The sequence below is a fragment of the Falco peregrinus genome, chromosome 11, assembly GCF_023634155.1.
Source record: "Falco peregrinus isolate bFalPer1 chromosome 11, bFalPer1.pri, whole genome shotgun sequence".
Taxonomy (NCBI): domain Eukaryota; kingdom Metazoa; phylum Chordata; class Aves; order Falconiformes; family Falconidae; genus Falco; species Falco peregrinus.
Window position 1 is genome coordinate 19,750,632 of NC_073731.1, and position 21,197 is coordinate 19,771,828.

At 37.6% G+C, this 21,197-nt stretch overlaps 1 protein-coding gene across 3 annotated transcripts in view; it reads left to right on the top strand.

Moving 5' to 3' along the window:
- The window catches only part of HAAO (3-hydroxyanthranilate 3,4-dioxygenase), a 35,846-nt gene that overhangs the window by 4,214 nt on the left and 10,435 nt on the right, over positions 1-21,197 (top strand). For all 3 annotated transcript variants that reach the window (XM_055816220.1, XM_055816219.1, XM_005238693.3), the window contains 5 exons: positions 134-212; positions 9,266-9,349; positions 10,990-11,096; positions 13,997-14,086; positions 14,847-14,890. In XM_055816220.1, the coding sequence (XP_055672195.1) occupies positions 134-212; positions 9,266-9,349; positions 10,990-11,096; positions 13,997-14,086; positions 14,847-14,890 (404 nt within the window). The remainder of the gene's footprint in view (positions 1-133; positions 213-9,265; positions 9,350-10,989; positions 11,097-13,996; positions 14,087-14,846; positions 14,891-21,197) is intronic.

Consider the following 21,197-nt stretch of genomic DNA (forward strand, 5'->3'; position numbering starts at 1 on the left):
TCATTCTGGATGTGGCTTGTCACTCAGCATTGTTTGATTGACTCACTGTCCTCAAAGAATTAAAAAAAATACTTATAGGAAATAAAGAACATCATGAGTGGAGGTAGCTTTAAAATCTCACTTTCTTTCCTAGGCATCGCCATCAATTAAATGTGATGTTTGTTGGAGGGCCAAATGAAAGGAAGGATTATCATATTGAAGAAGGCGAGGAGGTAACCTATAGGCTGTTTATATTTTGTTGTTTTAATTGATTTAGTGATTAAAATCCAGCTACTTTTGAAGCTACAGCTACAGATTAACAATGCCAGGCTCAGTGATGTTGTATTTATTAGATCTGTTCAAAGACTTAAACAGAATCATTCACCAGAACCACACACCATCTGTGCACTCCTTTGAAACAAGCTCATGAGATCAGAACTGTTTGGCTATAATTCATTTCCAACAGGAAACAAGAGAAAATGTTCTGACACATCAAAATGTCTCATTTCAACATTTTGGAACAAAACTTTGGAAAGGTAACAATATTTTTAAAGTGATATTTTGTTGCAGAAGATTGATCTGTATTTCAAAATTTCAAAAGTACCTTTGAAATTTAAAAATTAAAACTAAATATTTTGAGTGGCTTGAAATTGTATTTTTCTGGACTTTGTGAAAGTAGTCAGCATTTTCAGCTTTCATTCAGGTTTGGAAGGTTAAGGAACAGAGTCTCTAAATAATATTCAAAGCTGTGCCCTCTACTGCGCATCTTCTGTACCAAAGGAAAGCCACCCCACTGCTTTGAGTGGTGAGTAGCCATTGTGTCCAATACAGAATATAGGAAAAAAGAGTAGAAACCTATTTTTTGAGTTTTTGATGGAACTGTCTGCTTGGCCTGAGGACTCCTCTGAGTCAGAGCTATCGCAGCTGGCTCTGAAGGAACCCTAAGGGAAAGGGGACACTAGAGGCCTGGCAGTAAGAATTTCAGGGTGGGAGACAATTTCCCATGCTTCCCAGCAGAGTAATTTAATTTCATATAATTCCAATAAAATTTGGCCACCTGATTTTAAGTACCTTTGGAAACCCAAGCCTAAGCATCTACATAGTTCAAGGCAGAAATGAGTTAAGTTTAATAAATCCTTTCACAAATAAACAAAAAATTCTGTTTACTTACCATTGAATCATTTCTCACAAAACCAACCCAGCCATTTCACAATAGGCTTCATTTTCTGTTACAGTTGTGCTGAGCAGGTGTTGTAGTCACCATAACCGCACCGTTCTGAAAGAGCAGATGTTATCACTGAGTCATGCCAGCTTTGGGTTGCCACCATGGTCTCACAGCCTACCCGTGGCGGTGGGCACAGGCACGTCCGTCACTTACCAGGTTACCCAACATGGTCCATTATGTCCCTCATCATCATCTGCTGTGCAGGGGGAGCTCTGGCAACACCCTTGACAATGAGGTCAGGTTGTTTGGGCTGGTAAGAAGGTAAGCCAGGTTTCAGGGCAGTGTGTGTAAAGTGACTGTTGCTAACCAGAAGGATTTAGCATCCATCATATATTTACAAGGAAATTCCAGAGATACTTAGTTGAGAGAAACAAAATGTGGTTTTGTCAACATCATTATGTCCCTGGGGAAGAAGCAATCCCATCTGTAGCATGACTGCACAGAAAGCACTGAGAAGATGATGTGCACTGATGTTACGGTATATTAAGTGTTGTATGTTAGATTAAAAAAGAGTTAATTTTGTTATCAAGGTCAACTACATCAAGGTTTGGCAAAGCATTAAATGAAGGTACATGAAGGTATATAAGGAAGTTAATGATTCCAAATATTTTTTCTGTAACTTAACCTTTTTGGTTTTATACAAGTAATTTTCTTGCTCTGAAGAATACATTAGAGCTATACACTAAGGGAGAACATACAAAAATGAGCTTAATTTAACTGGTATGATGATTTCCACTACAATATTAAACATATGGTATTTTTTTTTAGCTTTCTTTACAATCTTGCCTCTCCCTGCATCTCTGAGTTCATACCAGATTATCCTTGGTCCCTCACCCATTCCTGTACAGTTTCATTAAAAAAAAAAATAATCTATCTTATCCTCCCCTTCCCTTAAAATGAAAGGTAGAGTAATATAATTTACCTCTTTTTTTATTATTATTTTGCAAGATATTTCTGTGTTCAAAAATAATCTGGCCTACCATTAGTAAACCTAAACCTATTGTATGACTTCCCAACAGTATAAATAGTTAGCCGTATCTATAAAGACACAATTTAGATCAGTATGCAACAGTATAGTAAAATATTGCTAATTCAACTGGAAACAAGACTTTTTAGGTATCAATACATCCTCATTTACATAAAAAATTTTCCACAATTACTCATCAACCAAATAATGGAAACATAAAATTCCTGTCAGACAGGAAAACTGGAAACATACCCATCAGAAGCGTTATCAGTTACGTATCGGTTGCACATATGGGCCAATTTTGTCCACTTTTCTGGAGGTACAATGTAGTGATAGCCAGGTACGGCTTTTTGTCAGACACATTTGCACCTTCATGTGATCTAATTTAGATCCATGTTTTTCATTAGAGAAGAACTGTGAGGCAGAGAGTAACCTCATAAAAGGGCATACTCCTAAATTAGGCTTGAGATTAAAAAAACATTCAAAACCATGTTCGGCTCATTATTTTGGCAGACAAAAGGTCATTTATAGTTCTGAGTGATAATTCAAAAGACAAATTATATAGGCATGCTGTTAGCAGGCCAAATCATGAATGCAAAACCCCACAAATTTTTTACGCAAATTTAGCTGATGTTATTCTGCTAATATTCTGATAGCAAAGAAGGGTTGGTTTAGAAAAGGAAGTTAAATTTAGGATTGTTTATAACTGTTCATTCATTATTTTATGCCTGTTATCACACAGCTTGTAGCATGCCCTGTGGCATAACTTGCACTTGTCAGCCTGCAGTTCATAGCAGTGAAGGGTTCATGTGCAGCAATAAGGGCTTTGGAGCATCCTCCTGCTCCCAAGCTGTTCTCTGCTGGTGCTGTTAACGTGCAGGTGTATCGGGAAGATCACCCTGGCTGGATAATTATGAGAAAAACAGAGGCTTGATTTGGATGCTCTTCAAAGCCTTTTAGGATTGTCTCCTGAACAAGTAATTTAGGCTGAAATGACAGCTACTCTCACACACTATTTTTCCTCCTCTCAACAAGCAGGAGTTTTCTAAATATGTAACTCAACATGTTCTTCCTTCTTCGTTTTCTCTGTACTACTTAACTTCTTTCTTAATTTTCTGTGCACTACTTATTTGCCATCCCTCTGCACAGAAGAGATACCCGAGACATTGTTTTCAGTTGGACAGGTTTTACATGGAGCAAGCTGCACCTTGCAAGAGATAAAACATTCACATTCTTTGGCTTGACTTTACCACTATGTCATATTCATTCTTTTTCCTATTTGTAAGTGTTAAGTTCCCCTGTGCTCCTTTCTCCATCAGAACAGAGAGAGAGTCAACAAACATTGACTCAGGTGTTTTCTGCCTCTAAATCAGACTCCTCCTCAAAATGAAACTGAATTGCTTTGGGAAATGCATCTTCTGTTGAAACATGCAAAATCCTGCTGTGACAATGCAGCCATATAGCTATACAGACAAAACTTTCTTAATATGCACTAAAAAGAAAGTGTCTGTGCTATACAGCTAGTTTTGTGAGGTTTTCGTACGAATAATTCTTCCAATGTACCTCATTTGCCAAGAAAGCTTTGGATTACACGGACTAGCGACTACAGTTCTTGTGTAGTCAACTTGCTGAGACCACTGAAAGTGTATGTGGCGGCCCTGATGTGATGCTCAACCTTGGTAGCAGGTAACTTGGTAGCAGGTGCATGCCAGGTACCAGGGAACAGTCCTCAATATACCTTTGTCTCTTGAACTTTGCATCATACAGTAGCATTTGTAACAAGAAGAGTTTCGGCACTTAGCTCACAGATATCATGGTACATTTATTGCATTTTTCCTTACTTACAAAGCCTGAGGGGGGAAAAGATGTTCTAATCTTACCTTAAAAAATTCATGATAAAACTTCCAAAGAAATAAAGAGAAGAAGATGACTGAAGGGGACTACATTTTGGAGGAAGTTAGTGACAGGCAAAAACTATAATCATAGCAAAGCTTAGCTGTAGTAAAGCAATTTCAGATTTTCTTTACTAATTGCATAGGCTGCTTTGGGGGAAAGTGAGATATGCTAACAGGTAAATCTAGGATCACAAAAGCAGTTAGGCTTCTGTCTCTTTGCCCACTTCACCACTTAAACACAAGGAATCTCAACTAGTTAACTTTGATTTCTTAAGAATTTATATTCTGACATTGAGTGTACATAAAAGAGTGCAGTTCCATGCAGAGGAATTCAAATCAGCCTTTCATCTGCCACCTGCAACACATTTGCATTGGCACAATATTATGCTTGGTTGTTAAAAGCCCTGCTTCTCATCATGCTGTGTATATCTTACCCTGGTTTTGCACTCAACATCTAGGTTGTTTTCTATAGATGGAGCCACCTGAGTACTGATACAGCCCCACAGATCACAGCACTTAACACTGCAGGCCTAAAGAGGACTCTCAGAACAGAAATTCCCTCTCCTTTGATCATCTTGGCCAATCTCTTCAGCTTCTTCTAGCATATTTACATGGTCTGACAGATACAGCAACATCTCTGAACAGCTCTGAAACATGATACAGATTTCGAGTCACATCTGCCACAGCTCATCCGAGTTTTCTAACCTCAGTTTTGATTTCTGTTTGTCCCCCTCACACACACACTACAAGTAAGACTTGGCTCCGGTTTCTGACAAATTACCTGCTTAAATGAAGCCTGGCCCCTTCTTGTAGCACATGCTGCTCTAATCAGCTTGCTTTTGAGAAACCCTCCCGTGGCAGCTCAATTCTCCCTTTACATTGCATGGTGATACTGGATGCCTAAGAAAGAGGGGAAAAGAGGGGCTAGGTGAGCATCCCAGTAGGTAGTTTGGCGGTGCTTATCTCCCCAATAAAACTGAGAACGAGTTGCAGCAAAGCAAGAGAAAGCGTTTTGCTTCTTTACTTTTTAAACCCCCCATATTTACCTGATGAAAACTTTTTGAATATTTTAATAAGAAACAAAGCACCTATTACAAAGTAATGAGTGATGGTCCTTTTGCATCAGAAAGATATTGTGGCTTCAGAAGTAAGTTTGCTGCATAGACTTGGGGTGAGTTTTTGCTAGTATTGAAGTTGTTTCACAGATGACCGGTAACTGAGCAGAGAAAAAACTGAAACCCAAACCCCACAACAGTGTTTTCTCTACCTTCCTTATCTGTTTGCCTTCCAGACTTCTGATGGCTAAAAAACCTTGTGATGAGAGAGGGAGAAAATAGTTTTTCTGTGCTTAAAGAGATCAGTCGCCACCGACCTCTGGAGAGCACCTAGGCTCTACTCCCACATCAGAATTCGATTTGCTCTGCAAATTAATTTAGCACCTAGCAGTCTGACAAGGAACACAAGCCAGGATATGCCAAGTCAGAGCCTAATTCCAGAAGTGGCTGGACAATTCCAAATTACGCTTTCAGAATCAGTCAGTACGCAAAGTACACTGCAAATTGCAGGTATCTTTAGAGGTCTGTGAATAAGCTCTCAGCTAGAAAAGCCCTCACAGAGCTCTGGGCTCCTACATCTAGGCAGAGGTTGATAGCCAGGGTGGATCTAAATTTAATTGTATACATTGCTGTACATAAGATAAAATAGACTTGCTTTTTTATTGGCCTATACAAATCAACTATAAATACTGTGTTCTTCCCCTACTACATGCTTCCTTTACTCTGCTAGGATACACATACCTGGATGAAGGAACAATACAATTCTCACCATGTTAATGTGGTGGGGATAATAGTTCTATTTTTAAGGTGATATCCACACTTTCTACTACATGGTTGAAATTAATTTCTACCAAGACAAACAGCTTCAGCTATGCTTCCACTAAAGGCAACAGTGAGCTCCCACCTCTTTGCACCTCCACCTATTGTCTCCAGAAATGCTGGCATAATTTATTTTATGAGTCTTTGTAAATGACTGAAATACCCCTTTACAGACTTGACTAAGATTCAGCAGTAGTTATGCTGCCTTTCAGTGCGGCTTAACAAAATACTATCAGGTTTGAAGCATGATCAAGAAGGGTGAAGCAGACTAAGGAAGGAGGATGCAATTTTCCTATAGTAAGTAGAGTTTAAGGAAAATTTTAAAACCAAACTTTCAATCTTAAGGTGCTTTCAGGTTAGTTTTCATAGGTATAACTGCAGTTTTAATGATCATATTGAGCAATGTCATGAAAACATATTATGCTTAGGCTTAGGGTAAAGAATGACTTCTAGGTGGCTCATAACATCTAGAGTTAAGTGAGAATTAATAAGAGGATGTGTTTTTAGTATAATCATAACAAGAAGTGCCACATAGTAAAAAAGAAAGCAAAACAAAAGGCAAAAGTCTGGGAAATGGAAGGAAGAAAAGAAGGTATAATAATAAGCAAATAAGCACATTTAGCAACAAAAGGGATAAAAAGACTAGTGAACAATCTTTGTTTCTTTCTTGATCCATATATTCACTCAGAAAGACAAATCCATGTCCATTTTGACCCATTATGCAGTAGTAACGTACAAATATAGGCTTTTCTACAAGGATAAATATATGTGTGTATATAGATATATCATATGTAACAAGATGCCTTGTCATTAATAAGGTGCTAATAGATTGAAAATGTTGCACATTTTCTCAGTTTTCAGTACTATGGTGGAGAATGGATACCAGATTATCCCAGTATAAACAGACCAATTAGAAAAGCTCATATTTTCAGGTGGCATGAACTGTACTGACTTACTAGCTATATATATATGCATACAGATTTGTGTATACATACATACATGTATGCACACCACACACCCCCACCTCCCCAGTACTTCTTTAGTTAGGCCTTGATTTTTCCAGGAGGTGCTTAGGAAAAGGTTAGATTTGCCTGGGAGGCAAAGCTCAGTCAGCATTTAGAAAAAACATTCCAGCAAAAAGAGACTATGATACCGTATTGGGCATGGACTGTAACTCACTGAGATATTAAACAGTTGACAGTTTTCTTGATAAAAGTTCAGGGTACAACATAAACACAGCAGTAGATTCAGTAATTATTAGCATTTGTATTAATCACAGTTATGTCAGATGATTTACGGAAGACTGAAGGACTCAGATATTTCTCAAAAAAAAGTTTTAAAGAACAGACCATAATTTGCAGTGAAAGGTACTATTTAAATTCAGTCAGAAAACCACTTTTATTGGTAATGTGCAACCCACTTCATTTCTCTTTTCCCATTGCAAAACAATTCTTTTAATTCAAAATCTAGTGTTCAGAATCTTTCCTGATGACGGTGATGCTCGACTACTGAACTGGACGGCTCCTTTCCCTTCTCCAGTCTTTCATTACCAGAAAGTTTGCTTAGCTCTGTGATCCATGGTCACAAGGATAATAAAACCCTGCCTCTCTTGTCCTTTCCCTCATCTACATGACCTGTGCAAGTGTTCAGTAACAACTCCCTCAGCAGCTATAGGGAAGACAGACTCCAAAGCTCAACGTTTCAAAAAGCATCTTTCAATTTCAGCATTACCAGTTCCGTATTACCAATGGCTTGTGTGATAATCCATCAGGATCTTATGGTCTTAAATAAGTCTTTTTTTTGAAATGAAGGAGAGACCATTTCCCCACTCAAATCACTATGTTGTACAATGAGCAGTTAGCCCTGCCAGATGTGCTCTGTAATGAGGGTTGCTATAGCATTTCATACGGTCATTCAGTAACGCCAAAGCAAATGACAGGAAAAGAACATGGGGAGATGAGTGCAAGGAGGATAAGTAGCCTGGCGCTGTGGCCATCTAGGAGAGTTATAATTTACCCGTGGTGATGCCCCTGGCACAAGGTGGACTTTCAGTTGTGTAAGAGCTCTCAGCATGAGCTCTTTTCCAATATAACTTCAGTTCTCCCTACTGTGTCATTCCCTTGGGAGCATATTTATTCTTTATGTTCATAGAGGCGATTCTTGAATTCTCAGCGGAATGTATTAATATTTCAACACTCTCAGAAATAATCCCAATTAAAAAAAAAACGATTAAGCTTTTCTAATGTTAGAAATAGGGGGGTTATATACTTTGGTGGTTTCTTCTTTCCCCTATTTATTTTTTGTTTTGCTAAAATTTTAGTGAATTACTGTAAATAAAATTATTTTAATTCTAGTTCTAAATTGTAATGAGATTTCAGACAATTTCAGCTGCACTAGCAATTATATGAATTCATCTGTTTGATTTCTAGATAGGGCAACCAGATCACGGAAAGTATAGAGAAGCTTGGCAGAGTGGCAGAAAAGTAAAGTTGACTTTTTGAAGTATTATGGTTCTGTATTATATAAAATGAGGAAAACCATGCCCATTATTCCAGGTCAAAGAGAGACCTGCTTACAGCTCACAGCACAGTTCTGCCGTGAAACAAGAAGCTAGGTCTGAGCACCTCAGAGCCCCTACAAAGCTGCTCTGAAGACAAAGCTGTGGAAAGGTCACTGAAGACAGAATTATGAGTTCAGTGGTTCTGTCCTTATACATGCCTCGAATGTAATCCTTTTACACACACAGTAGGAAGAGGAGCAGCTGTTGCTGGGCTTTGAGAGTATCCACAGAAATAAAGCAGTACAGCTTCCAAATTGGCAATTATTCCCACATGAGAAAGCTCCATTACAAAATGAAAAAACACATCCAAAAAACCTGTGCATGCATATTTGGAGCTTATTTGGAAAAGTGACATTTAATTTGACTGGATGTAATAGTGAAGACCTGATACATGTAAAATGAAGCTTTATATATAGTGTAATTCACGGATATCTGAACCATAACATCCCAGCTCTACAAAGAGTAATCCCCAGGAGTAAAGACAGAGCAATGGAATTCCATTGGGTTCACAGAATAGCCCTATAAGCAGTTACAGGCTCTTAGACTGTCAAATGTATGTAAGATAATGGAAATAATACATATTTAGTAACCTTTCCAAAATGCAAGCAAAAATTGGAAGCCTGTTGTTTATTGTTAGAAAAAAATATCTGTAAATATTTGCAATTACAGATTGAATGTATTTATACATGTATTCTTTATATATAGAATACAAAGTAAAGAATGTTTTGGAGTAGTCACCTTAATGTTATTTTCCTATTCCTTCAGCTTTTTTACCAGGTTAAAGGAGATATGTGTTTGAAGATAATTGAAAACGGGAAACAAAAAGACATTGTCATCCGAGAAGGGGAGGTAAAATAGGGTTGGTTTTGTGTTGTAGTATGTATGTATATTAAATGAATATTCTATGAAGTATTTAAAAATCAATGTATCCCTGCTGTGCAAGAAATGGCATCAGGATTAAAAAAAAACACCAAAAAACCCAACAACACAAAACTGGATGCAATATAGCAAAGTCCATGTAATTACAGCAAACTACAATACAGAGTGTTCAACATTTCATGATTTCAATAACAGATAAAAGTATCTGTGAGCACTTGGGATACCCATTCAGACAGTCAGGAATATACTGAGAGGAGTTCTTACTCCCCCGCATGGCATGGAATCTGCCATGTGAATTCAGGTGGGTCATTCTTTTATTTACACATTGTCAGGTACGTACTGCCCACCCACCCAAACTCGCCATTAAGCAAACTGCCTAGAACTTCAAAAGTTAAGAGATTCAGCTATTTTCAGCCTTCTTTAGTCCTCACAGCTACCCTTCACAGCCATCACAATATAAGAACAGTTTTAAAAGAGCAATTTATGGATAAAATGTATCCCGCTGCACTCAGTTATTTTCCCTGATAGTAGTGGACTTGCTGAAGTATAGATTGCAGTGCTCTTACGAGAGTGTGACTGGGTATTTTACTTGGTGTCACTACAAGTTATTAAATGTGCTACAACTGCTACTCATTATTGTCACAAGCCTGAACTGCACTGTCTTTGAATGGATTATTAGATCTAGTAGGGCCAGCCGCTAAAAAGGAAGATATACATTAGACCATATAGCTTGATGTCATTAAAAGTATTACAACATTTTCAATGAAGAAATGGATCTATGTTTTCAAACCTAAAGACAGGGAGATTCTGGTCACAATGGAGACGTACATCCAGCTGAGATCTTGGCGTGTACCAGAAGCATTAATGAAAAGGAGCACACAATATCCTTAGTGGGAAGACTGACACTAGTCTGGGTGAAGCACTGCTTCATTAGCTCTGTTTTGCAGACAGAGAAATTGTAATGACTTGCCCAAACTTGAATAAGGAATCTGTACTGCTGAAGAACAGTATAGGCTTACCACCTTCCTACACAGTCAGACAGGTGCTAGTAAAAGGGTTGTTCTCAAACTTCAGTAATAGGCTTCTAACCAAATGCTTATTCACTTCATCATTTGCATGAGTAAGTAGCTCCTCATTTATTATTTCTGGAGAGAATAACACTCCTCATCATGCAATCACAGGTGCTTCCTGTGTTGCAGGGATGCACATGGTTGATTAGTTCACACGTTTTCGTGAGCTGACAACAACCTTGCTTTTTATTTCCATTTCTGCTACTGAGAAATTGCAGTACCTGTATAAATTCCGGGTGACTTAACTGTTTAGCTTTTCATTTCATTGTGTCTAGCAATGACGATCAAACTGGGAGGAGACCACCTGAATGCCACAGAGGCGGTGCTGATGGCAGTCAGTGGTCATTCACTGAAAAAGCAAGCAACAGTGTCTGCTAAGCTGTTGGTACCAAAGTGCGTGCAGCTGCAAAGGACCAACACAGGATCAACAAAGAGCAGGGGAAGAGTGGGGCAAGGATTTTGCAGGCTGGGGGGCAGGGGAAGGGCAACACAAAGAACAGAGACTTCCTGATACTGATGCTTTCTCATTCCTTTGAACAGATGTTCCTCCTACCTGCTAGGATACCTCATTCTCCTCAGAGATACACAGACACTGTGGGTCTTGTGATTGAGAGGGAAAGATTAAAGACAGAAATTGATGGGCTCAGGTGAAGTATAAACTGCTGGCTAATCTGTTAGGATTTGTAATATAAACTAATTTCTCATGTAAATACAATACTGTACTGTACTTTCCTGATATCAGATTCCCCCTGGCAATTTTGTACTAATATTATTCCACACATCTATTTATCTATATACACATAACCAGAGATCTCATTTAACATTTGATTTAGTTAAGGAACATGTTGAAATGTCTTAACTGCATGTTGTAGTTATAACCATCTGCTTATGTATTGCCTACTACTATCACCTTAAGTTTTAAAATCTCAGAGCTCTGTAACAATCCAAATTGAAAAAAAATAAATTATCAATTCTGGCAAGCAGAACTTTAATTGCTTTGTAAGCACTGAAAGCAGAGAGATGAAGAAGAGCTTTCTTGGCAGATGTGTGGGAAGCTGGAAACAAAAGTCAGTTTTCTTAACACTAGCCCCTCTACATCGTACACACCTCTGCCCAGCTTTTATTGCCTTTTGAGAACAACATCTTCAAAGAAACGAGATGTTTTCTTTGTATTCTAGTGGAAGCAGGACTCAGCCTTGTCCTGTGGTCATACAGAATTCATAAGTCTAAGGCAGCAAGTCACAGCAGTAACATTAGCCAAGTTAGAAAAGCTGTTTTGATATTAACTAGATACAACTGACCAAGGAGAGTGTACAGCTGTTCATGCACTTTATAAAGATTTAAAATGGAGGTAATATCTGTAACATACTGTTCTTTTGCCTACAGCTTTGAATGCAACATAGGTGGTGTCACAGCAGGAAGATTGCAAATATGCAGAGCTAGGAAGATACACTTTTTCATTCAAACAAAACAAAAAAAAACAAAACTAAAGAAAGAAATAAGAAACTAAGAAAGGGACCATTCAGAAAAACATGTGATTGGAATTCCAAGCTAAAGACAAATCCAGTTCCTTTAAAGCACTGTTCATCTTTTGGCACTTGCCTCTTTTTTCCTTTCATTACAGGTCTGTGAATTGTGAGCACTTACGTTATTAAAATGATATTTTGATCCAGAAACAATTACCCAGTGATTCAGATAACAATGTTTATTTGTAATAAAGCAACATAATTAGCTTTAGGTAACTTTAAGTAAAATAACCTACCTTGTACATGAAGTCTGTGAATGGTAAGAGTTAAAAAGATGCTGAATGCCTTTTTAGGAATCCCAAGTAGATCTAGAGAGTGGCACTCTATCAATATAGTCATGCCTCTGTGGAGAAATGAAACTAAAAGCTACCATATGGTTTGCAGGTGGGAAAAAATAATTGGATTAACAAAGCATAGTCTTAATTGAAAATATCTCATCAGGTGCCTGAAAATAATTTACTCAGAGGTTTTCACACAGATGTGATGAACCTGAAGTTTTGCAAGTGAACAATCATGTCATACTTTTGAACCTACGTTGTCTTTCTGTGTGCTCCTGGGAGAGGTGGGGATTTACAACCAGAACCTCTCATCTTCTCAAACATTTTTCACTCCTAGCCACCTGCAGCAAAGACTGTACAAGAGGCAGTCATAATGAACTTCGAAGTATGCTGACTCAAGGTCTACTATTATGTTACTGTTCCATTATTAATCATGCCTGTAAGACTCGGTCATAGAGTCATAAATCAGAGCCCCCAGCATACCGATTACTGTACAAGTGAAGAATAAGTAACCTGACTCAGTGTTCCAGCCCAAGTAATGATTACACGGTTTGTACTATAAGAAAAATGCACTAGCTAATGTTAATCCTATGGCAAACAAGGACAGAAACAACTAAGTTTGATGTTAGTTGTGTGGTTGAATTCTTTACCCTTAGTAAGATGCAAAGTCCTTGCCAAGTACAAAGCCTTTTCCCAGCTGAGACATCTGTAGCATCTCCCTTCTCTGTAGATTCTCTGTGTTCAAAATCTGTGCTTGCAGCACAGCTTTTTCCTTATTGGAGCCATTAGTAATGCTATTGTATTCTGAGTAGCCTGTATTTGCAAAACTCGAGGAGCCAAAGAGCTCTTAGAAAGTTTCTGGACAATACATATATAGATACGTAAGACAGACACAAATACACAAATATGCACAGTATAATTATATACTCCTTGTTTCCCTCTTCAAACACACATGCCAGTGACTAACTCAAAGGACGTACAGGACCTATTCACATCCTATGCAACCTATGAGTCACGATATAAGTGCCTGAACTGGAGCATCACTCCCTTACCAGTACACAAACTCTTTTTAAAATCTGTAGGTAAATTTTGTATTTGCTATTCCACAGATTACAGCAACCTTGACCTGTTGATCTCAGCACAATTTATTTGTTAAGACATAAAGTAACACAAGAGAAATGCTAAGTTCCTCTTCAGAATGGTGGCTAAACAACACTTCCCAGATTTACACAGCTGACAACCATCTATTTTTTGCAAAATGAGTCCATAAACCACCTTGATTTCTTATCAGTCCATGCATGGGCAATAAGCAAGTTGACTCTCTGAAATAGAGCATTTATCTCACAGTTGCATGGAAGCAGTTACTGGAAATGGTATTTGGGTCCAGTTATTTTTGCAATAACTACGTCCAAAGTGCAAGTTCTTGGTCCCAAGGGACTATGGCAGCAATCATTCCCAGTATTAAATCTGGAGAGTTGGTAAAGGAATTTGGTGACTTAATCTGTGGCTGATCAACAGGACTACAAGGTCCTCCATAGAAGTTTGAGGCTCCCCCCCCCCCCCCCCCCCCCAAGTCAGCTAACCAAGGAAACAGAAAGCTTCCCTAAATAACCATTCTTCAGAGTCAAGTACACCAGGCTTGAGAATAACACGCTCTCACACATCAAATAGCTGTTTTCTTGAAAAGACTGAAACTGCCTGATCACTTAATAAAAGGATTGACTAATGTTTTTACTTTGTCAGGTACTATGTTGGAGAATCAACTAATGTCCTCTTTGAAAAATGGTTTCACTGTGAAGATCTTGGCACTCAACTTCTACCAATAATTCAAGAGTAAGCTTTTTTCTGTGTAAATTTTAAAAGAAGAGTTAAAATGGTCTAATAGATCTTCATCAGTCTGTGACTTACATAGTGAATTTTCTATTTATGCTGCATTTTACACAGACTTGTTAAAAGTTAATTGGTGCTCTAGGAATTTTTAATCATATCTTGTATACCCCAAACTCATTAAATCAGATTTTAAAAAAATATAAAAATCAGGTGCTCCTCACATCTACCTGGAACATACTTTTTGAACAAGTAAAAGCACAATGCTGCTAAGTGCAAAAAGAATTGAATGAGGAATTACCACTGGTTGATGCAAGGTTAACATAATCCAATTAATTGCCTTAGGGCTTCTTTTGCTTTAATCTAAGTACTTTTAATCGATATTATTCATGAATAATAGGACTGTGGCATATTTGGAAGACAGCTGCTTTCTAGGAAATATGTGAATGTCATCAACAAACAGCAACTGTTTAACAGATCGATTAAAGTGAACAAGGAAATTGTTTAGTGACATGAATTTTGGTGGACTTTAAGAAAAACCCTGTCAATAAAATAGGTACGGCCCTATTTTATTATATATATGTGTGTGTAACATATATATGCACACATATGTATGCGTGTATATATATTGTGAATACATGTGATAGTAGCTGAGGATGTGGCACATCAACACAAAGCTTAATGGCCAGCATTACTGCCTGTTCTTTGTTAACCTACAGAACATGAACATGACTTTTTACTGGTGTTTAAATGTTTATTATTCCAGGTTTTTCAATTCAAGACAATATCAAACTGGAAAACCAAATCCAGGTAATGCAAATTAATTATAGAATTAGAACAATTACCACATTTATCAAATATCAAATTATAACAACATCGGGTTGAACAGCAATGATCATCACATAAAATGACTAAGTTTCTGTTTTTCTTTCTGATTATGTAAATTAAAGTTACTTTGGGAAGTAATTCCTTCCATTACCCCAACCACAATAAAACTAACCATATACATGATTATCAACAGTTTTTCATGTGATGCCACCATAATGATCTGTCAGGTAAGCATACAGTGTGAAATCTCATTATCTCTATCCTTGCGTGCTATTCAAGTCTTATAGTAACAAAATTTCATTTCTGACTGCAGAATGAGATTTTTTTGCAAGTTGAGTCTATACACTCTATACCTACTTGTACTCCTTTAGCTATAACTACACACTGTGATCTACTCTTGGCAAATAAGGGTACCTAGAGAAAGACAGATACTTTTAGTTCATGTAGGATCTATTTAAATCCATTTAACATTTTATTTCCATGCTGTCTTGCCTTATTTTTTATTTTGCCTCTGCTTGTGGGTACTGATTGCATCTTCCACACTGAAGCAGATATTCCACTCGTAACTCCAACGCAAGTCTGTTGGACAGAGACATAGGACATAGAGAGAATGACTTAAAAGAAAACTAGTTTATTAGTACCTTTAGGATCAAACACGATGGTTGCTTTCCATATGACAACCAAAGTCTCTATTGCAAGGATACTTGCAACAACACCTTCACTGGGAATCTTGTTTCACTGAAATCTTACAGTCCTGTTGGTCCACAGCTGTACATGAACATCCAGCACATGCATGATCCATTGCAATTGATTCACATAAATTATCTGCAAAATACCACCCACTTGTCTTAACTAGATACAAAAGACTACACTATGTGACCATTTCTGCACCTGCAGGAACAGTTTCTATGGACTATTTGTGAGTGGTTTAGGTGCAACTTGGTCAGTTCTGCTGCAGGAACTAATTGGAAAGTTTTCGTGACATTGCCAGGCTCTTAATTGACACATGGAAAATTGCAAATCAGCATAAGCACAGCATTATGTTGTACCCCACACATGTGGGATCTCCAGGACAGCCTTAGATTCCCACCCGGACAGTTCCTGCAGCAGTTGGCCAAATGCTGTTTTGAAGGCCACCGTTGTCTCGACCAGGCGTGCAAAGAGCCAACATACTTATTGCGTGTCTGCGCAGAGATGGGTGCTAGGTGGTAAACCCACAAAGCTAGCACACCTCTTAAAACACAGTAAACCATTTTAGATGCTTTGAAGAACCATTTACAATCACATTTAGTCACATTTAATTCTCTTTGGTTCTTAAAGTCCTTGCCTCCATTTAAAGGTACAGAATTCTTTTTTTTTCCCACCCACATGTTCTGTGGGGAGGGGGCTTTGTTAGTAGGGGGCTTGCTTTGATCGAGGGTGGATCTTTTAGTATGCTGATTAAAATAATTCACACATAGTTCAATTAATTTTCTGTTTGCTCTCATTAACCATTTGATTCTCTTTGAGCTTATTTTGTTATGCCCCAGTTTGATCTATTTATGGTGTCTATTACCTCTCCCAGGGCCATGCTTTGTTAACTATTTGTAACAGTCTCTGGTTTTCAAATTCTTTCTTGTTTTTTCATCATAGATATTTACATATTTTGTCTAAATTTCAGCAGACTGACCTTCTATTAAGCACATACATGCACACATCTGATCCAATACTGAGCCAGCTGACCACACCACCAGTTCAGTCAATCCCATTGCTCACCTAGGTTTGCTGTTTCAGATCAGTCTGTTGTCTCATCTGTGCAGATGACTGATGGGGGGACATCCTGCACCAACCAGGAAATTTATGGCTCAGGTGCACTTCATGCGCACACATGAACAGCCATAACACCCAGCTATGATACTCTTATAACTCCATGACAAACTTGAATGCCATCCTTCGGTCACATCCATAACTTGTATTCCATGCCTCTTGCCACAAATTAAAATTTTAGCTCCTCTAAGAAATTTTTAGAACCAGTTGTCTTTAATCTGCATATTCATTCCCAAATGTCTTAAAATGTCTTTTTATGAATTACTCCAATAGAGACAAAAGTTCTAATGTGGAAATGATTTTTCATTATCCCATTTCTCAGCTTGATAGTAACTATAAAAATGTCACTGCCTGCTGTCTCAATCAATAACAAATATCTTACTCAAATCATAAAATCAAGGAAAGATGGTTTTTTGCACATCTTTTTTTTTATTTTCCTAAATATCACTTTTCTTAAAAATAGCTAAGTCATTGTCACCAAAAATAAAAGTTCACAGAAATGTTGTATAGGATAACAACCTTACAAGCCCTTGCAATTAGGAAATGGTAAACCAGTCAGAAACCCTGCCTGAAAGACTTTGCAGCTGAACCAGCTTTTGGCATTGGCTCTTTGATGGACAAGGAAATTTAAGTCTCAGAAAGATCTCCGTTTCTTACAAACAAAATGTTGTCATCCCCAACATCTTACTTTTCTTTATATGCACCATCAGAATGTGTTTATTTTTTAATATTTTTTTTTAAATGAGCTTATTTTAATTGGAACATGTCACCTGTGTGACGTTTGGGTGTTGCTGGTTTGATTTTTGTTAGTTTGGTTGGGTTTTTTTGGTTTTTTTTTTTATGTGCGGGGGGATGTAGGTAAGTGCAGCTACTGTCTCTCACTGTGTGTTCATACAGTACTGAGCAGAGGAAATATAATTTCAGATGAAGCCTCTAGATGCTGCTGTAATAAAAAAAATACTATCTTACACATACTATCATTGTTCAATACAGTGATTTCCAATAGGCATCCTTCACCAGTTTGAGCTAAGAGCTTATACATCAGTAACAATCACATCAGTGCAGAAAAGAACATTAAAGATTTATACTGTTAATATTTTTGAGAAGATTAGAGCTAAAGAACAAACCTGATAATCAATCAGAAGCTGTGGTACATCTTGATGCTTTTCTTTTTTTTTAACACAGAACTCTGAGAAATTGTTATTGATAAATCCAGTACAGAAGTTCTTTCCTTGTAATTTATTCAAAAGCTGTAAAAAGGCCAAAAGGCATGAGACATTTCCATTAAAGCTGAAAAAAGTTTTTTTCAAGACATAAAAAATAAAGCACGTAAACATAGTTACTTTGCTCAGAGCTCAATGCACCTTTTTCTCCTGAATGGACACTCCTCTTGGATTAGCTGCTAAGTCAAAACAACAAAAATTTGAGATGCCCTTGGCCTAACTCTTGCTATAAGCAAAAAGCAGTCAACAAATTATATGGCAGGCTTTCAGCATGGGGGATGGCTCCATTTTTCCAGTTTTCAGTTCTCACGGACAATAAGAAGCTCAAATTCTCAGTAATGTCTTACACATGAGGAAAATACCCGACATTTTTAGTTACAGAAGTTTTAGCTAGCAGCTCCTGTAACTGTCAGTGAGACTTGTGTTAAAAAAAAAATTAAAAAAAATAATCCATCAAACAAAGTTTGACTGAGATATGAGTAAGCTGGTAATATGTTCCTTCTGGAGATATACCCAACTGAGACAGAAATAATGCTTTGGATTTATTCCCTCAGCAGCTCTCCTTTTTTTCTCTTCAGAAGTATAATTCAACAACCAGCATGACACTTGTAACATATAACAAGCTACCACCAGTTTCGCATGATGTTTCACTGAAAAAAATATTTTAACAAGGTTTGAGCTGACCTATGCAGAGGTCTGGGTTTCAGCCTCCTCCTGGCTGAAACTCCAGCATCTCCTCAGTTTAAAAGTGCCAGCTGAAGCACTCTCAGGCTCATCTCTACATAAGCCTGAACTAGCACCTCACCTTTTTAGAGAGAAATGGAATAAAATTGAAGAAAAACATCTTGAAAGAAACCCCTTGATAGCAGCTCACTCATAGAGGAAAGCTATAAATGGAATCAATCAAGCTCCAATTGCTTTAAAAGAAACACCACCACTCCTAAAAATATCTAAAGTCCAGACTTATTCTTGATTTATTTATGGTTTCTGGTTCAGCCAACAGTAGAGCAAGTCCCTCTGAAAGCAGGGCATTCCGAATATATGAAGAGACAGCAGTATCCAAACCAATTAATCTACTTCTAATTATCAATGAAATTTTAATTCCCATAAAAGCTTTCTTGTCAGTGGACATACAGATATATAATTAAAAACCAGTCCTGTAGTGACTTCACTAGCAAAACTTTCATCAGTTCTAGGTGTATCTATGGTAATTTACAGTCTGAACTTAAAATTTGGTTTGTGTTGTTAGGATACAGCACAGTTCTCTGCTTGTGATTCAGAGCAGACAAAACCTCAGGATCTGAATCAGTATGAAAAATTGAGTGGTTTCTTCAGTCAGTTGAGTAGGAATACCATACAGCCTCGGGCACAGTCTATAAACAAATGTTTTCTGGTTTCAGTAGTGCTATTAAGCAAGTTATAAAGGTGAGCTCAGCACTATAAAAATCAGCTTCTGTACTGTCAATCCTCTGTAGCTAATCCAGTGCAGCCTCTGTAGACAGTATTAGCTGTTCAGTCTTGTTTCACTGGTGTATAAAAAACAGCAGATCAAAAGAAAAGAGTGTTAATAACTGAAAATAAGAAAAAGCTAAATAATAAAGGTAAGTGGCTAGTGGGCAATATTATTAAATTAAAACTACCTCAGAAAAATAAAACCAAGGAGCAGAACAAATTGTGTCTTCATTTACACTAGAGCAAATACAGGACCATTCTTTTGAACTTAAAATAACTGTATGTATATGCCTGTGTTGTAGGTATCCTGAAATAATTCTAAAGATACTATCACTGTGTGTTTAATTAAATAAGAATCATTATTCTGGAAATAAATTTGATTTGCTATAGAGCCATTTAGAAAACTGAATATTTTATTCTCTTTTCTCTCATCTATTAAGGACTTCCCACGTATCTAGATAGATAGATCCTTCTATAATGTAATTTCTTTCTGCTTTGAGTACTGGTATTAAAAGAAAAAACATGAGCATTTAGATATTAAGAAGTGTTCCTCTAGGGAATTTATCTTGAAAATAGCCTCCAGGAGGTCTCCAGGACAGAAGGCTACTCAAACAGACACAGAGCCTCAGTCATTTAGATTTAGACAGTCAAACTGTCTAGACCCACCATAATTGTACAATTCTCCGAGACACTGTCTGTAACTTCTATCAACAACTTGAATCTACTCCTTTTTCATACCGTCCTCACTGTCTCTGTTCTGGCAAAAATGCCCACATAAATGCACTATTGATCTTTATCCCATCATGCCTGAATCCTTTAAGTAACTTCCAAGTCATGTTCATATCTCTCCCGAAGCCCACCTGAACTGCAAAGGGCACATGAATCACTGGGTTCATCCACTTCCCCTCCCTTCATATTTAACAACTTTCCACACCACACCAGTTCCACTGAGCACAGAGCCAGCACTGGAGATGAAGAACTCGGACAAACCAGCCTAAATCAGCAACATTTAATACACAAATAAAGTAGCATTACAATGTATGGAGCATGGCTGCTATAATTTGCCATATGAAAACTTCCACTAAACTTTTTAATCTGAAACTACAATATATAATCCAAACCCCTGGACTGCAGGCTACACATCCCTTGGAGCCACGAATGCTCTGAGCCCAGAACAGCTAATGACAACAGTCACCAAACAAAAACCAAAGTCTCCAGGAACAAGCTTACTTCTCCCACAATATTCTCTGCTGAGCCTCCTCAAAAAGAGGCAGAATATAAACTGCAATCTCCATCTCCTCTCCTAATGCTTCTCCATGGGAACGAAGCCACTACTGACCTTTAGTACATAATGTATATAATAAACCTATCAGGGAAATTGGAAGAAATGCCCTATAAAGTTGTTTTTCTTTCTGTTCAGACTTTAGTGGGGAAAAATATCTGGTATTTTTGAGAGCCCTAAAGCTCAGAGCAGTTTCACAGCAGGTATGTCTTTTCTAATAAGGCATCTTCTTTCTTCCTTATGCTCTTAAATGCTCCCCAAACAGCAACAACTGAAACAGAAAACTCACTAATGGAGTCAATCTGACATTTTCACTAGTGTTTCTAAGGCTATTTAGTAGTAATAGCTCACACATGCTGTACAAATCCTTGTCTCACAAATGTAGTGAGGTCTCAACACTTGTTATAATGAAATATCCTATTCCTCTTCTATGGAAGCAGAAGTTATACACAAAGACAATTAAGGAAATGCCCACAGTCATATAAAAGGCAGATTCAGAAACCAAAATTAAGATTCCTGGTTGTAG